This window comes from Propithecus coquereli, unplaced genomic scaffold (genome assembly GCF_000956105.1).
Source record: "Propithecus coquereli isolate 6110/MARCELLA unplaced genomic scaffold, Pcoq_1.0 Scaffold14, whole genome shotgun sequence".
Classification (NCBI taxonomy): Eukaryota; Metazoa; Chordata; class Mammalia; order Primates; family Indriidae; genus Propithecus; species Propithecus coquereli.
This window is the reverse complement of record NW_012138302.1, coordinates 5120587-5137479: the sequence shown is the minus strand read 5'-3', so window position 1 is coordinate 5137479 and position 16893 is coordinate 5120587. Positions and strand designations below refer to the sequence as shown.

At 44.0% G+C, this 16893-nt stretch overlaps 1 protein-coding gene across 1 annotated transcript in view; it reads left to right on the top strand.

Annotated features, from left to right (window-relative positions):
* The first annotated feature begins 233 nt into the window (after nt 1-233).
* PGM1 (phosphoglucomutase 1) overlaps nt 234-16893 on the top strand; it is a 63650-nt gene continuing 46990 nt past the window's right edge. Inside the window, exon 1 of the mRNA XM_012639446.1 lies at nt 234-710. Within this exon, the coding sequence (XP_012494900.1) occupies nt 465-710 (246 nt within the window). The 5' untranslated portion in view covers nt 234-464. The remainder of the gene's footprint in view (nt 711-16893) is intronic.

Below are 16893 nucleotides of genomic sequence, written 5' to 3'. Positions count from 1 at the left end.
AAGTTATTTACACATGATACACCAGCCAACTCACAGGAAATCCCACTCTGCCTCACGTCCCTGCCCTATGACCAGGTCTCCACCCCAAGCTCTGCCCCTACATTTAGGGGAGGAATTGCGGACTTCTTTTTATAGTGGATTGGTTTACCAAGGGGAGGGGAAGTCTGAGAGGCTCCACCCATTTCACGGGAGGCCTAGTGAGGGCGCTCCCCTCTGCTCTCCCGGCTGGACCAGCAGGGAGGTGGGCCGGCGGCGGAGGGAGGGCCCGGTCCCCAGTCCCTTTAAGGAGGAGGGCCGAGCGCGGCGGCCAAGAGAGCGGCATAGCCCCCACCCGCCCGCGCCCTCACCCCAGAGCAGCCGCAGCCCTAGCCGTGGCCGCCCTCACCCCAGAGCAGCCGCAGCCCTAGCCGTGGCCGCCCGCCGCCAGCAGTGTCCGCTTCGGCCCCCGGCAGCGAGTCGCCAGCATGGTGAAGATCGTGACTGTTAAGACCCAGGCGTACCCGGACCAGAAGCCGGGCACGAGCGGGCTGCGGAAGCGCGTGAAGGTGTTCCAGAGCAGCGCCAACTACGCGGAGAATTTCATCCAGAGTATCATCTCCACGGTGGAGCCGGCGCTGCGGCAGGAGGCCACCCTGGTGGTGGGCGGGGACGGCAGGTTCTACATGAAGGAGGCCATCCAGCTCATCGCCCGCATCGCCGCCGCCAACGGGGTAAGGGACGCGCCGGCTCCTCCGCGGCGTGCGCCCCTGGCGCGTGCGCGACGTGCGGCCCGTGTCGCCCAGCTAGCTCCGGGCCGGGCCACTTCCGTGCGCCGCTGTCCCAGTCTCCACCTCCCGCTCCTCTGCGCTCGCTCTTCTGGCCTGGAGGCCCGACGGAGGTCGCCGTGTCGGGGGAAGTGGCCACGGACCCGGCTCAGCTGCTCGCCTGACTCCCAGGGGGCGGGGAAGCGCGGGAGCCGGGCTTGACCTTGGGAGGCCCGCCCGACCCTCCTCCTCTCGCGCCTCCCCCCTGTCGCCTCTCCCCTCCTTTCCCTCCCGACTCCCTCCCCCCCCCGCCCAGGCCTCTGACATTTACATTAACCTTTGCTGCCTCTGAAGATACTGTTGCAGCGCGGAGTGCCGTCGCCTTAACCAGGAAAGCTTAGACGGCGTCACCTTGCTCAGAGCCCCCCCGCATCCCGCCCGCTTGCCTGCTATTCTCGTCTGGGATTGGCGCTTCCCGCTGGCTCGGAGCCCGGCGCTTTAGGGCAAGGGTGGCGAGAGCATCCACCCACTCGGGGCGTCAGGCCAGCAGATCTGACTGAGCAGGCAGGTGCCAAATGTCTCTCCCTAGCCACTAGTTTGCGTTGGTACAGAGCTCCTGTCCTTGCGTGGTCTGCTTGCTGGGGCGCAGGCTTTTGAACAATCTATGCTGTTCTGGATGTGTTCCCCCAGGGGGCTGGAGCTGAGTTCTCAGTAGAACAGAAACGGCATACCCAAGGGCGCTCTTACGTAAGCTGTCGTGGTAGGCCAGGAAATTGATTGATGCAACACCTTGCTTCCGCCCCCTCAGCGCCCCACCCCCCGAGGAACGTTAACTGACTTACTTGGGCAGATTCACTCGGATAGGTGAAACTTTAAAATAGGATTTTCGGTAAATCTGATACATGAAAATGTGGATTTATAAAATTGGTAAATTGGGGCTAATTATTTATTCACTTTCATAAAACACTTCTAAGGAGTTCTTCCAAGGAGCAAGTTTTCTTTCTATATTTAAAATAACATGACTTAACACCCAACTCTTCTGGAACTCATTCCCTAGAATGGATATTTTTATTCACTTTAGTAGTACTTTGTTTACCTTCTTTTATTAGCATGTTGAATGACATTTTGCCAAGCACCATGGTAAGCACTTCACTCGTGGAATCTCGTTTACCTCCTGCAGCTCTATAGGGTGGATGCTAATATGGGTGTCTTCAAGTTGTCAACAAGAACACTGAAGCTTAGGCAGGTTAAATAATTTCCAAGAACTATAATGACAGCTCTGAGAATCCAATTTAGACCTGCCAATCCCAAGAAGTTGAACAGCTTCTGAGAAGGAAGGGACGCTTGAATCTAAAGATCTATTTTCCATTCTCCGAAATCTAAACTGGGCCCTATTTACATCTGCCTCCCTGGGTCAAACATTTATAAGCATTAGTGAGGGAACATTGTCTGGATTTGTCTTCTCTGTGCTCCTGAGTTTTCAGACAAGTATAAATTCCCATAAAAGAAGAACAAACAATAGCTATATCCTATTAGATTCTTTCGTCTCCTTGTTACCACCTGTGCTGAATTCACATTTCCTTCATTTGACAGCTCCTGAGCCTATCCCATGGACAGAGAAATGTGTGGGATACAAGGATTCAGACACGAGACTCATCTTTAAGGAGTTTACACTATAGTGGGAGTTTTAGAGGTGCAAATGGAAATTTGTCCTTTCGGGAGTAGTGTGGGGTGTGAAGGAAAGACTTAATTAAGACTAAAAAAAAAAATTGCTTGAAATTTCATTATCCTTTAGCTACTACTCTGTTGCTCTTCTCTCTTTTTTAGCCAACCTGGTAAAACTTCCCTGCATTCACCATGTCTGATCCTACCTGCTATTCGCTCACCAAATCAGTGCAGTCTGGCCTCTGCCCCCTCCACCACTCTGCCAAAATTGTTCTTGCCAAAGTTACTGGTGACTTTCTGGTTGCTAAGACCATGGAACACACTTTAGGCCTCATTTTATTTGACCTTTCTGTTGAATTTGGCACTGCTGATTTTTCTCTTTTAAATTTCTTGCTCCCTTGCCTCGAACTCTCTCTCCTGATACTACTCACACCTTTTGAAAGTTCCTTCATGGACTGCCTGCCCTCCCTATACCTTAGCTGCTTCTTGGATTTCTGTTCTCAGCTTACTACTTCCTGATTTTATTCTCTCTTTTATTGTTAAATCACCAGGGATTTAAATATGCTACTCCTCTTCTGGTGTGATTCAGTTCAGGTAGCTTTCCCCGCCCAACACCCCATCCCTGCCACTCTCCTTTGCCTGTTAAGTAAGTGCTCCTCTCCTATAGATGCCTCTAGAATAGATAAATCAAATTCAAGTGAAATTATCTGTTTACATGTCACAGTCCCCCACTAGAGAGTAAGCTTCTTTAAGACAGGGTCTGTGTTTTACCTATGTCTGCAATACCTAGAACAATGTAACATTCAATGAATCTTTGTTCAGTTGCTCTGAATTGTGAGTCGCTTTTGTATTCCAGCGTATGGTTGGTGACCAATAAATTTATTCTCATCAAACATTTAATATGTGCTTGATTTGTATCAGACATTGTGCTTGAGATATAAAATACAAAAGAGATTATGCTTTCTTGTCTTGCCCTCAGGAAAGACATACTCTAGCAGGAGAGGTTGAGGAGAATAAGCAAACAGGGCAGTGCTCCTGTGGTCCCAGCTACGGAGGAGGCTGTGGCAGGAAGATCACTTGAGACCAGGAGTTCAAGGCTGTAGTGCACTGTGATCATGCCTGTGAATAGCCACTGTACTCCAGCCTGGGCAACATAGCCAGACCCTGTCTCTTCAAAGAAGATGCTCATGATAGCCTTAAAAAGAAATAAGCAGACAGCACAAGGTGTTAGGTTTTATGTTGGAGGTATGTGGCAGATATTTTAGGGACAAGAGCATGGAGGACTGTACTTGGAAAGGGAAGATGAAATGAGGAAGGCTTCATAGAAGGATGAACTCTTAAAGAATGAGTTTTGAGTTCCCAAGATGAATTTGTTGGGTGGGAGGAATTCTAGGCAGAATGAATAAAAATCAGGGGAGTTGGGGACTCTTCTCCTGAGCAAGTTATTTAATTTCTGATCCTTTTTGCCCCATCTTTAAAAATTAGGAATGATAATACATACCCAGAGAGGCTGTTGTGAGGATTAGATGAAAACATCTTTAAAGGTACCTGGCAGTGCCTTCTCACCTGGAAACTGTTGGAGTGACACTTGTATTATCAGTGTTCTACTGATATTAGGACAGTAAGTTAATTCAACCTGATGCAGATATTAGCCCCCCAGATGGATTGTCTCCCACCTTCTTCTAACCCTTAACAGCCCCAACCAATATAGAGGAATTCCATGTTAGTCTGAACCTAAGAGGGGGTAAGTAACAAAAACCTAACTTGGATTCATCCAAGTGAAAAGGAAATTTATTGGCCCATGTTACTGAAAAGTCCAAGAGTTACCCAGTGCATACTGTTTAGTTCAAACTATTCCTGGTCTCTAAAAATCACTTCTGGGCCCAGTGATCTGCAAATGACCAGTACTAGGAACTGGGGAATTCACAAGTAAAAGGATGTATGGATATTTTGAAGGATGATTTATCACCATCCTAAGCAAAAGAAAATAATACCTTCATGGGAACTTAGGAGTAAGCAGGTTTTTTAATCAAGTCACAGGGGTTCTTTTGTCAGGGGCTCCTTTGCTACTCCATTGTAAAACCTATGGATCCCCCCTTCTGAGAATAATTTTATTTTTAAGTGAATAAAACAAAATACAAAGGAAACAAAAACTATATTGAAATATAATTAGCAAAACATTAAAAAATCAAATTTGTGATATAGCAAGCTATGTGCTTCTTTATTGACACATTATTAATAAATAATGAGATCTAGGGGTGGTTCTAATATTACCTTACTTCAGAGTTGTGATGAGTATAAATGATATTTTGAGACATCTGCAATCTCAATATTTTAAGACAACTATAATGTGATATAAAGATATCTTTGATTTCTATTAATGATAAAGTCCTAGGTAGTAGCAGCATTAGTAGTAATAACACTACTATCACTGTGGCTTACTTCCTACATTGATATTAATAATTGAATGAAATGCTAATTTCAGTTAGAGGTTAGGGAAAATAAAAGATTTTTTGGTTTGGTTTGTCATTCATGTTCATGGACCCCACTGAATTCTACCCGAGAGCCTCTTGAGGGTAGAACGCTGGGGTCTAAGCATCCCAAGATAAGAACTCCTACGCTAAACAATGATCCCCTGTTAGTGTCAGGTGCTGCCTGTACCAAAATGGGCCTCAAATACATGACCCAGAGATTAAGGGTCTCGTGTTCTCAGAACAAACCAGTGGGGCTTTGAGAACTTTGCCTTACAATGGACGAACTCCACTATCTCTCAGTGGGAATGAATCACTCTTTTCTGAACTTTCATGAGGCCTTGCTGCAAACACTGGTGAAGGAGTATGTTTCTGACTGTAGTTCACAACGTTTACTGAGAAGAAAATGAAGGAACGCTAAGCAGTGGGAGGAGGGCAAGAAGGTTTGGGACTCTTAGGTAATTGGTGTTAGAGGGAAGCGCCTTGCTACCCTTACTTAAAACCTGATATCCTTGGGGCAGGGATGACTTGGCAAAGAAACATCTTTGAGTCACTTTTTAATATGCTGTCACATCCATCTTTTTGAGCAAAGTTTTTTAAAATTATCATGGGCTTTCGAATGATTGTTCTCCCTTGTTTACTCTTTCTGATTTTGAATCAGCATTGAACGCCAGGATGAGTAAGTATTGTCCTTTTCCAACCAGGAGTATACAGTCTTTGGGGGGAATAAATACAAGACAGACATACATGTACAAAGAACAGAATTAGAAAAAGTGCTGAGTTCAGAGAAGGGAGAGGACATTCTGGATTGGGGAAAGAAGAGGTGGAACTTATGTCTTGAAGGGTGGAAGGTGTGCAACCAGAAAGGATGGCGCCACCTTTCAGGAGTGGGGAACAGCAGAAAGAAGTAAGGAAGAGGGAATGGGCAGGGCTGTATTTTAGAGCCAGGCACTTAGTCACTAAACAATCTTTGTTCCGTAAAATACTTAAATCAGATTTTTAGGGAGCTTCTCTTTCTCGGCTTCACTAATGCTCTTGCTAAAAAACCTTTTTTTTCTTTCTTAATCAAATCTAATGCCCATGAAGCATTATAGACTAAAAAGAAAAACACTGTCCCTTTTTGAAATAAAGATATTTTTGGTAAACAAGATTAGATAGGGAAAAGTGATATATTGTCTTGGGAAAAACGAGTCAGTCAATAAATATTTATTGAGCACCTACTATGTGCTGTTCTAGGTTCTAGGGATATAGCAGTGAAAAGAACAAAGTTTCTGCTCCACAGAGCTGGGGGGTTCTATTAATAGTTGAGGGAGGTAGGTGATAAATATACGTGTCAGATGGAGATATTAATAAATTCTCCACAGAAAAATAAAACCTGGTAAAGGGAGAGAGCACTGTAGGGTGGACTGCTCTTTACAGTATGGGGATTGAGAAAGCCTCTCTGATAAACCTCATGAGGGCAGAAATCTGAATCAAGTGAAGGGGTGAGCTGCGCAGACATCTGTGAAAAGACTTCCAGACAGAGGAAGAGTTAAATGTAAACAACAAATGCATTTAATCATTTAACATTGTACAATTATGCTCCAAGTAAACAAAGGTGGTAGACATTTTTATTATACGAAAGGTCCTAATATACTATGAAGTTTTACATATAGTATATTACAAGTATTATTGTATTATAAATTTATCTTGGGATAATAAGAGAGATAATTAGCATCGATCAAATATTTAACAATAAAGTTTTTTCTCTCTTGGACTTTGTAGTGTGGGAAAAACTTTTTGTCTGCCCTCTTGGGTTCTATTTTGAGGGCCTGCAAATTAAACTGCAAAAGACAGATTCACAACAAAAAAGACATCTTTAGTCACACATGTGGGAGTTCACAGAAGAATGTGACAGGAGACAGTTAGAATTTGGGGCTTTTATACCATCTTAATAGGGGAAGGGAGAGGGGAGAAGAGCACTTGCTGGAAAACATGACTTTTAGGAAAGGTCAATGGGTCCTTAAGAGAATAGATGGGAGATAGGATCGTTTTGTGACAGAGTCTATTTAGGTGTGGTACCAAGAGTCAGTTGTGAAACTCCTGGGGAGGGACTTTATGACAATTGAGTTCTTTTGCCATGCTCTGCTTTTAAGGCAGAAAAGGGAGTTTAGTGAAAAGCCTATTTTCAAATGCCTTCGGCTCAAAATAATTTTTGTTGTATTTTTTCTTTGTGTAAATTTATTTAAAAATATTAATAATAAGCTAATGTTTTGGGTACATAGATAGTTTTACATCGATACATGTCATGTAGCCTCTGAAAAGCTTCATTTTAATAGTGTTCGCTGTGTCTGATAGGTAGGTTTTTACCCCTCCCCTCCTCCCCCCTGCCCCCTTCTCTATTTCCAATGACTTTTCCTTCTCTCTGTGCCTGTGTGTGCCCATCTGTTAGTTCCACATTAGTAGAGAGGAGATGTGGTGTTTGTTTTTGCATTCTTGAGAATCAAAATAATTTTTATGTCACAGTGGTGTAGTCTGGACTCGTTCAGACTTTAGAAGAACTTTCAGGAGAATGTTTTGAGGAAGCTATACTTCTAAGAAAGTGAAGCAGGGAAGTTTGAATTGATCCATTTATTCTCCCCTAAATTCCCTTGAAGTCCACAGAGACATATCCAGGAAGCTGTGCTCACAGTTGGGATCCCCCTTTTTACAATGGCTCCTGGGTGTGTGTTAAGTAAAGTAACTGAGGGCTCACCAAGGGCTTCAGTTGGGAAGATTTGGAGACTTTTCTCAACTGGGGTCCCCAAAGAGGAAAGAAATCACAAACGGGGTTGTTTGGAAAGAGTGAGAAGGGTGTGTCTTAGCCTTGGGATGTGCAGATGGATATAAGCTGGGTTTTGTTTTTTTTAAAACTTCTGCTGTTGGAAGTCCTCCTTCCCATACCTTCCCCCATCACCACTGAGCTGAGTCTCCAAGGAGTAAAGACAGCCCTGAATAAACACAGTGGGAATGCTAATTAAGTCATGCCAATAAAGATTGAATCATGAATCAAAAACACCTTGAAAATTATTTTTTAACATTGGAAACATTTTCTTTTCTTTTTTCTCTTTATGAGTACCCTAAAGTGTTTCTGAAAAGATGAAATGCAGTAGACAGGTGGTAGTACAGAAAGATTTGGTTGACTTGTCCAGCCTGCTAGTGGCGCTGGAAATAGGACTCCAGTCTTCTGATATTTCATCCGGTTGATCTTTTCCATAAATAAGTATATCTCAAGTAGTTCTGGAGATTATTACAATATCCTAGTTGATAGTTTGGGGAAACTGGACTGGGCAATGTTAAGTAGGACTTTCAGAGCGTTTAATATGCAATTGAGTCCTGTGAGTTTGCAAGAGGTCCCTAAACAGAACGATTTTGGCAAATACCAAGCTATACCATGCTGGGTTGATGGAACCATCTATACTTCAGCAGAACCTTCCCAAATTTAAGTTTAGTTTCTTTTTTAAAAAGCTGTTGTCAATGGCATGCAGGGAGGGTGAGATTTTGTTTTCCTATACATATATACCACCTTGGCTTATTTTGGCAGCTAATACATGAATTTGTTCTTGGCTGCTTTAAGCACGATTGATTCAGCCCAAGGAGTATTTTCCTCCCAGGTCACCACATAGCAAGGTTATGGAGTAAGTGACAAAAGTCCTGACCAAATATTAGTTCCTTATACTGTACTCCAATATGCTCACAAGCATCTCTGTTGCTCAAGAGTGAATTGCAATGACTTCTTTGTCGAGTGAGTCCAGAGGGTTTAATCAGCATGGTGTAGTAGCCATTTGGAGGCCAAGCCAACCAGGGTGGGGATCATAAACCCTGGCGGGGAGCTCAAAATGAGCTTATCAGTTAAACTATACCGTCTCCTGGGGTGCAGCAGAGAGCAAGACAGGTCCAGTCCTCATCCGCTGGGGACTCAAGGTCGAGAAGGTTTGTGTTGGAGGCTGGTGGGTTGCAGACAAGCAAACACAACTGCTGCAAGGTACAGTCAGCGCTGTGATGGGGGTGAGCAAGGCAGGCCGTGAGAGCAGAAAAGACATGCGCCTGGTTCAGACAGAGGGAGCAGGGAAGTGACAACCCAGACCTGAAGGCGAAGAGGAAAGAAGAACATACCAGGCAGAACCAGAGGTGAACGAGCTTGTTAAAGAGGAGACTCCCCCAGCCCTGTCCCTAAACTCTGTATTTCTATTTCATACTCCACAAGAAGCAACTGCATTAAAAATACACCTCATGTTTTATATTTTACAAGATACTCCTGCACGTATTGCCTCATTTCCTCTCTGCAACAAACCTTTCAGGTGTCCCAGGTTACAGTCAGGAAAAGAAACTGGGAACTGCCCCCACTGTTCCTAGAATGTGAGAGATGTTGGACCGTGTTCCAAATGCCAGGTTCCCAGTGAGAGTGGCTGAGAACAGTGCCAACGTGGGTGAAGTTTTAAGCAGGAAATGAGCATTCGAAGTGAGGAGGTGTGCAGATCTTGCTACTTGGATCAAAGCCACTTTTCTCACTATTGAATTGAATCAAAACCAGCTTACGGAATCACAAAGTAAAAGAAGAGGGAGAATCCACATTGAGGCACAACTGTTTTTTTTCCTTTGATGATCCACATAAAAAGTGAAAACTGAGCCAGTAGAATATAATCCTAGGACCGGATGGCCTCCCTGGGTCAATGGGGCAAGTCATTAACTATCCTCCAGCTGATACGGGAAGTCACATTTTATCATGGGGTGGGTTCTAGGGTTCAAGTGGAAGATGAAACTTTAGTCAGAATCATCCTTAAAATTCTGTAGGAAAGTACCACATTGGAGAACAACATGTATGTCTTTAAATGCCAGAATAACAGCACGACAAGATGGTCATACTTTTAGAGGCCTGGGAAGACTAAGACTGAGCAAGGGCATGTGGTCCTTGAGTGAAATGGTGGCAGAATTGCCCACGCTATTTAAATCTCATTCTTTGCCTCTTCGTCTCCCTGGCGGTTATATACACAGTGGTTGAATTTGTGCAAGCTGAATACTTGTGTGGTGCGACTGCACTGCAAATTCCTGCTGCTCCTCAAGTTGCGCATTTGAGAAGCATCTTAATCATAATTCAACACCTGCGGCTTGGAGCATTATGCCCATGTGGCTTCCTACCTGGCTTATATTTGAACTCTCTTAGATTTCTCCAGCAAGGCTTGGTTTGACGTGGTAGCTCAGTTTTGGTTGCTCTGGAAGAAGGTACTTGGAGGTGCCTCCCAAAGCGAAATTCGATGGATACCATGTCGCCTATATTTTAAGTGAAATCATTTGTACAATTAAATAGATTCGACTCTGTGGTAACAGAGACTCAAAACAATAGTGAATTAAACAATATGAAGTTTTTCTCTCTTTTGGTGTAAGCAGGCCAAGACTAGTGTGGTGGGTCCGTGGTGTTGGGACCCAGCCTCCTTCCGTCTTGTTGCTCGGCCAACTTGAAGGTGTTGCACTTGCCCCCCTGGTCGCAGAGGCTCCACACCGCTGCACCCACATTTCAGCTAGTGGGTGTGGGAAAAAGACAGGGCAAAGTGCTTTTCCCTTTACAATCTGGAAATTGTACATCTCACTCCTGCTCACAATCCATTGGTTAGATCTATCATGCAGGCCACACTTACCTGCAAGAAGGGCTGAAAAATGTAGACTTGGTATTGAAAGGCATGTGGTCAGCTGAAAATGGGTGGTTCTGTTACCTTAAGAGAGGGAAGGAAAACTAGAAATCTGTGCCATGCCCCACCTCTTTGGCCATACAGATAACCACAGCCACTGTTCTTCCCACCTATAAAACACATCGCTCCTCCCCAGGGGAGGCAGCCCAGATTTCTGCCAGTTACCCAGGCAGTACTCAGTGTCCATGAGCTCTGGGGGATGCAGAGTTCTCTCCATCAGGCCCATGTGTGGCTCCTTGGGGTTCAACATTCAGTAAATTTAAAGACAAATTATCAGTTCTTTCCCCCAACTAACTGTATATGTAGCTATATAACTATTTAGAGAGGGAGTTGTGGTTATATATAGTTATGTATGTAGAGCAGTCACCAGCCAGAGTAGTGTTCCCCTTGTGCTGGCTGGGAACACGGACTCCCTGCCCCGGCAACAGAGTAGGTCCACAGGGAGCCCTGGTTCTGCAAGAGGAGGAACTCTCTATCCTCTTGCTCACTTAGCAGTGGCCACTGGAAAGTTGGCCCTGGAAGCCCTTTTGGGGGCTGCACAGCTTTTGCAACCTTCTTCCTGCTGATGAAAGTTGGGTACAAGTTGGCGGGCAGGGTAAGAGGCAGGGTTTGCTTTTGCAGGCCAGGCTTGTGGTTTCTTTCACTATACAGTTCCCTCTCACACTTAGGCTTCTGGCCCATTCTGATCAATTCTGTGTGCTGGTAACCACAGCGAAAGTTCTCATTTACATAGTTTTGGGGGCTTTTTTTTGCTTTCTGTTTTTTTTTAGGGACAGGGTCTTGCTTTGTCATCTAGGCTGGAGTGCAGTGGTCCAATCATGGCTCACTATAACCTCAAACTCCTGGGCTCCAGCGATCCTCCTGCCTTAGCCTCCCAAGTAGCTGGGGCTACAGGAGCACACCACCACTCCTGGCTATTTTTTTTTTTTTTTTTTTTTTTCTAGAGACGGGGTCTTGCTGTGTTGCCCAGATTAATCTTGAACTCCTAGGCTCAAGTGATCCTCCCACCTTGACTTCCCAAAGTGCTGGGATAACAGGTGTGAGCCACCTTGCTCAGCCTTTATCTAGATAGTTTTGGAGCCTGAAAAGTTCGACTTATATTTATTGGTCTCTATGCTCTGTTCCTTCTCTAAATTCTTCATTACTGATGGCCAACTTGAGACAATAGGAAAAAAGGCTAGATAAGAAGGTGGTCTCCTTAATCTGATCTTGGCTCATGGGCTGGTTCCCGCTTGTCTGACAGAGAATCCTGGGAAAGATTTGAGACACAGCCATTTCTGCTAAGCCTCCTGGTTGATGTACAGTTGCTTTAGCTTGGGTGCACAGATAATCGCCATCCCAGCTCTGCAATGCCACAAATTCCTGGACTTGGGCAGCATCCTTTGGAGGCCATAGTCAAAGAAAACTTCCCTTAGCAAGCCATAACCTCCTTCATTTCTGCCTGCAGGATGGCTGGTGCTTGCCTGAGCTCCTGTCTTTACTGTGGCAATAAGTAGTAGACACACACTCAGGTTATAAATTCTGCCAACCATTTGCCTTGAGCTCTGGTTTGGTTGGCCAGTGGTCTGCTTTCCGTGCTACTAGAGGTAACAATTTTGCCCTGGAAAAAAAAAAAAAAGCATGCCAGTGCCACATGTTTTGGATTCTGTTTTGGTACAGAATACCAACCTTTCTTATTAGTTAAAATGTAGGTTTGGCTGCTGTAATAGAGATCCAAAATAAGGTACTTGAAATGGAGGTTTATGGTAATATTAATAGAATCCTTTCTTTCATTGACTTGGTGTGGGCAGTGTGAGGCTGGTGTGTGGCTCCATTATGCAAAGGGACCCACGTTCCTTTTTTTCTGTTGCTCGTCCCCCCATAGGGTGTTTCCCTTATCTGCATGGTCCAAGATGGCTGACCACCACCACCTTCATTCCAGCCAACAGCAGGGGAGAAAGAGGAGGGAGGCACACCTTCCTCAGAGAGTGCACGTGTCTGTCACTCATGTCCCACTGGCCAAAGCTTACCTATGGCCACCTCTAGCAGCAAGGAAGGCTGGGAAATATAATTTTGTTCTGGGTGCCATGTGTCAAGCTAAACATTCGGGATTTGGCAAACTAAATGAAGGGGAGAATTGATGTTGGAGAACAACCAGCAGCTTACACTATGCTAAGCATTCCTTCCAAATTTGGTGAAAATCACTGTCATTTTCAAGTGGTAGAGTTATAGAAAGAAAACAAAACTTAATTTTATATAGGTAAATAAATTTTTGGAAGAGACCTTGGCTGCCAGTTATCCCGACCTCCACCTTATAAAGGAACCAAGGCACAAACATTTCCATTGTGGGGGACTTTTTAAATAAACTACTTTTATTGAGATATAATCCACATACCATGCTATTTACCCATTTAAAGTGAATTTGTCCATTCAGTGTTTTTTAGTGTATTTACAGGGTTGTGCAGACATTGCCACCATCTAACTTCAAAACATTTCCATGATCCTAAAAGAAACCCCATACCTTAGCAGTCTCCCTTGCTCCCCTACCCCTTCAGCCTTAGACAACCGTTAGTCAACTAACAGTCTCTATACATTTGTGTGGGCGAATTTTGCATGGACCCAACGTCCAGTTTTGGTTGCCAGGCAGGGGAAGTTATAATTAGCAAGCGAAACCCCAGGAGCGTGAGCAGCAAAGGTAAGGATTTGTGTCAAGAGCAGTGGAATCAGTGTCCCACGCTTCTGTGTGCACCATCCTAAGCATTGGAGAGACAGAATTAAAGATGTCCTCATTCTCAAGGAGCCTACAATGGAATGGGGAAGATGGACATATGAAAAGCAGACAATTACCGTTGAGTGTTACAAGAGGAATATCGTTAGGGAAAAGAGATGGCCATGGGAGCTCAGGGCCAGCCTGGGACTGAAGAGCGTGCACGGGAGGGTTGTGTGGCTGGTGAAGGCTTTTCTGCAGGAGACGAGTCTATTTTTCTCAGCAGACTCCCTGTCCAAAGCACACCAGGCTGTCAAAAAAAGGAGGAGAAATTTCTCCAGGAGAATACTTTCTTCATTTTCATGAGTGTAAGCAATCAGATTTCTTTTTTTGACAAACATATTTGAACTTATATATTCAAATTAGTATTGTACCCTGCCAAATCGCCACTCTGGGAACCGTACACTTACTCCAGTGATGCGTCCAGTGCTCAAAGCATTTTGAAACTCCTCTATGGGAATTATTTTTCAGCCAGTCGGTTTATGGGTCACCTGGGAAAACCAGTCACATTATTTTATAGTCATGCCTCATTTTTCACCTAAAACGATGTAACAAGATTTGATCACCCACTTTATTCATTAGACATAGCTCCAGCCAATTTTTGTCTTTTTCCAAAGTTCAAATCTATTCTCAAAGGATGAAATTTGTTATGACTGAGGACTTTCAGAGAAAGTGCCACAGACAGTAAAGACAGTTCCCCAGAAAGAATTAGGGTGATGTCAGCATTGTTTGAATAAATATGTTGATTCCCAAGGTGATTGTTTTGAAGGAGATAACACTAATTGAGATGAATGTACTCTGGCATAACTGTTTAAAATGAGTTGGCATATTCTATACCGTTCGAGCACACTGTCTTGTAGAGAGATCTTAGAAGACAGTTCGTGCTGAGGGAGAGTCTGGTGTTCTGCTTTCTTTCTGCAGTCTACCGCGGTAGCCTGGGGATACAGTGCTCTTCCATCCTGGTGAACATCCAAACCTGCTTTGGGTAGGCATTTAGGAGCTGTACAAAATGGGAAGGTTTCTTAAAACTCAACCAGACTAAATGGCCCTCACCTTGGAAGAGAGTCCTATCAGCTCTAAGCCACGAAACTAGAAACCCAAACATTAAGCCAGTGTCCACTTCGACTCTGAAAGATCATGAGGCCAGAAAATGGATCTGGGATGGCATAACCAGATGGGGACTTTTAATGATAAAAGTGTGTTACACCACCTCCATGGGGACTCTGAAAAATGCATACTGTGGAGCAAGATGAAATATATTTTAAAGGAAGATTTTAAGATGAAGCAAAGGGAAATAAGTGTAGGAGATTGGCCTCGCTCGTGAAAGTCCAGCTTCCTCAATCTGGGCCGGGGCACAGAGTTGGCTCCAACCTGTTTGTGGTCAAATTCATGAAATAAATACTTATCCCCCAGTTCACTGCAGCCAGTTCCTCTGTATGTAGATGTGGTGTTAAAAAGAGTAATAGGACCAGGCACAGTGGCTCACGCCTATAATCCTAGCAATTTGGGAGGCCGAGCAGAAGGATTGCTGGAGGCCAGGAGTTTGAGATCAGCTTAGGCAACATAGTGAGACCCTGTCTCAAAAAAAAAAAAGTAATAATAATATCTGCCTTGTAAGATTCTTGTGAGGATGAAATAAAATTTGTGAAGCACGTATCGTAGTGCCTGACATTGTGTTTAGTAAACAGAAGATTCTGGTGATTCTAATGATTGTTATGATTATTCCAAATACATTGGAGGGCAGAGGGAGGGGACAAGCAGATGGGCCAAGAGGAGGGTCTTCTGGTCTGCCACCACCCTCACTGTTGGATGTCCTATCCTGCCTCTGTCCATACCTTATGCCTTGGCTTTGATCTGTCAGGCAGAGATAGGTTCACGGTTGCTGTCAGTTGATCTGAGACCTTCACCTGGTTTGAGTCATAAGCTAGCAGTGGATAGCTCAGGATGGATATTTCAGGATGGATTTGCTAATGAGAAGCTGCAAGATATGTATGCTGGCATTGCCGTAAACCTCCCGGGACACATGGATTTGTTCATTTGACAAGCATTGTTGAACACTCTGTGCCAGGCGCCGTGCGAGGTAGTTGGGGGTACAAAGATGAATAAGACAAAAGTCCTTGTCCTCAGGATGCTCATGCTAGTGGAGGAGACAGGCACATCCATGGGTAGTTACAAAAATGTGGTGTGAATACTAGAGCAGATGGTTCCTGAGTTATGATGGATTGACTTAACGATTTTTCAACTTTACAACGGTGCGAAAGTGATACATGTTCAGTAGAAACCAAAGTTCGAATTTTGAATTTTGATCTTTTCCGGGGCTAGTGATATGCCATAGGATACTCTCCTGTGGCGCTCAGCGGTGAGCTGTAGCTCCCAGTCAGCTGTGCAGTTACGAGGAGAAACCAACACTGTTGTACAGTGTACTGTATTCAATCAATTACATGAGCTATTCAACACTTTATTATAAAATAGGCTTTGTGGTAGATGATTTTGCCCAGCTGTGGGCTAAGGTAAGGGTTCTGAGCATGTTTAAGGTAGGCGAGGCTAAGCTATGGTGTTCAGTAGGTTAGGTTTATTAAATGCATTTTCAGCTGATGACATTTTCAACTTACGGTGGATTCTGCCAAATGGAACACAGGCTACGGGGTGGCTCCCTGAGTTTTACCAAATAAGTTTTGTTCATAGTGGTGTGTTGGAATTGAAGACTTTGGTTCAAATCTCAGTTTTACAATTGACTTTGCAAAGTCATATATTCTGCTTAATTTATCTAAAGTTCAGTTTTCTCACCAGTAAAATTGGATTAATATCAATATCTGCTGCATCAGAGAATTTTGTGAGGATCGAATGAAATAATGCACATACAAAGGCTTTGAGAACTTGCAACCCAAATATGAATTATTATGATTGTTTTTGAAATTCCACTATTGCTTTGGGAAAGTCTCCCCACGGGTCTAATTTAAGCCTCCTGCCAAAACCAAATCTCTACATGCAATTTTATTTAGCATCTCTAGAAGTCCAAAACTCAGATGTGCTAAAGAATAATAAAGAAAAAAGTACAGACATCGTGCCATTTTGAGGATCTTAGTGGGATATCAAAATATATCTTTTATGTTAGAATTTTATTGCAGTATATCTAATCTTTGGTGTCAGTTCTGAGTTTGATTCCTGGACCTGGTATTTATTAGCTGTTTAATCTTGGGCAAATTGTTTGCACTCTTTCTTTACTCATTTGTGAAATTGAAATAATACGTCAGTGAAATGTGTTTAAGAAATAATAAGATAATACATAGGAAGTCACCCTGCATAATCAATGCCATACACAGTCATAATATGTGCTGCCCTGGGCAGTTGGGGGTTTTGGTGGGAAATGCAGACACTTTGAACCTCTCCTTGCTAATAGTCCCCCAGCAGGCAACTCCTTCACAGTTTCACTTCTCCTCTTCCCGGATTTGCCAGTTACCTATCAAGATCCTCCACACCTGTTAGCCTATAAATTTCAGAACAGAAATGTCTTTCTTACAGAGAGTAAGTGTTCCATGTGTAGAGCCTGAGGGGAGGGGGCC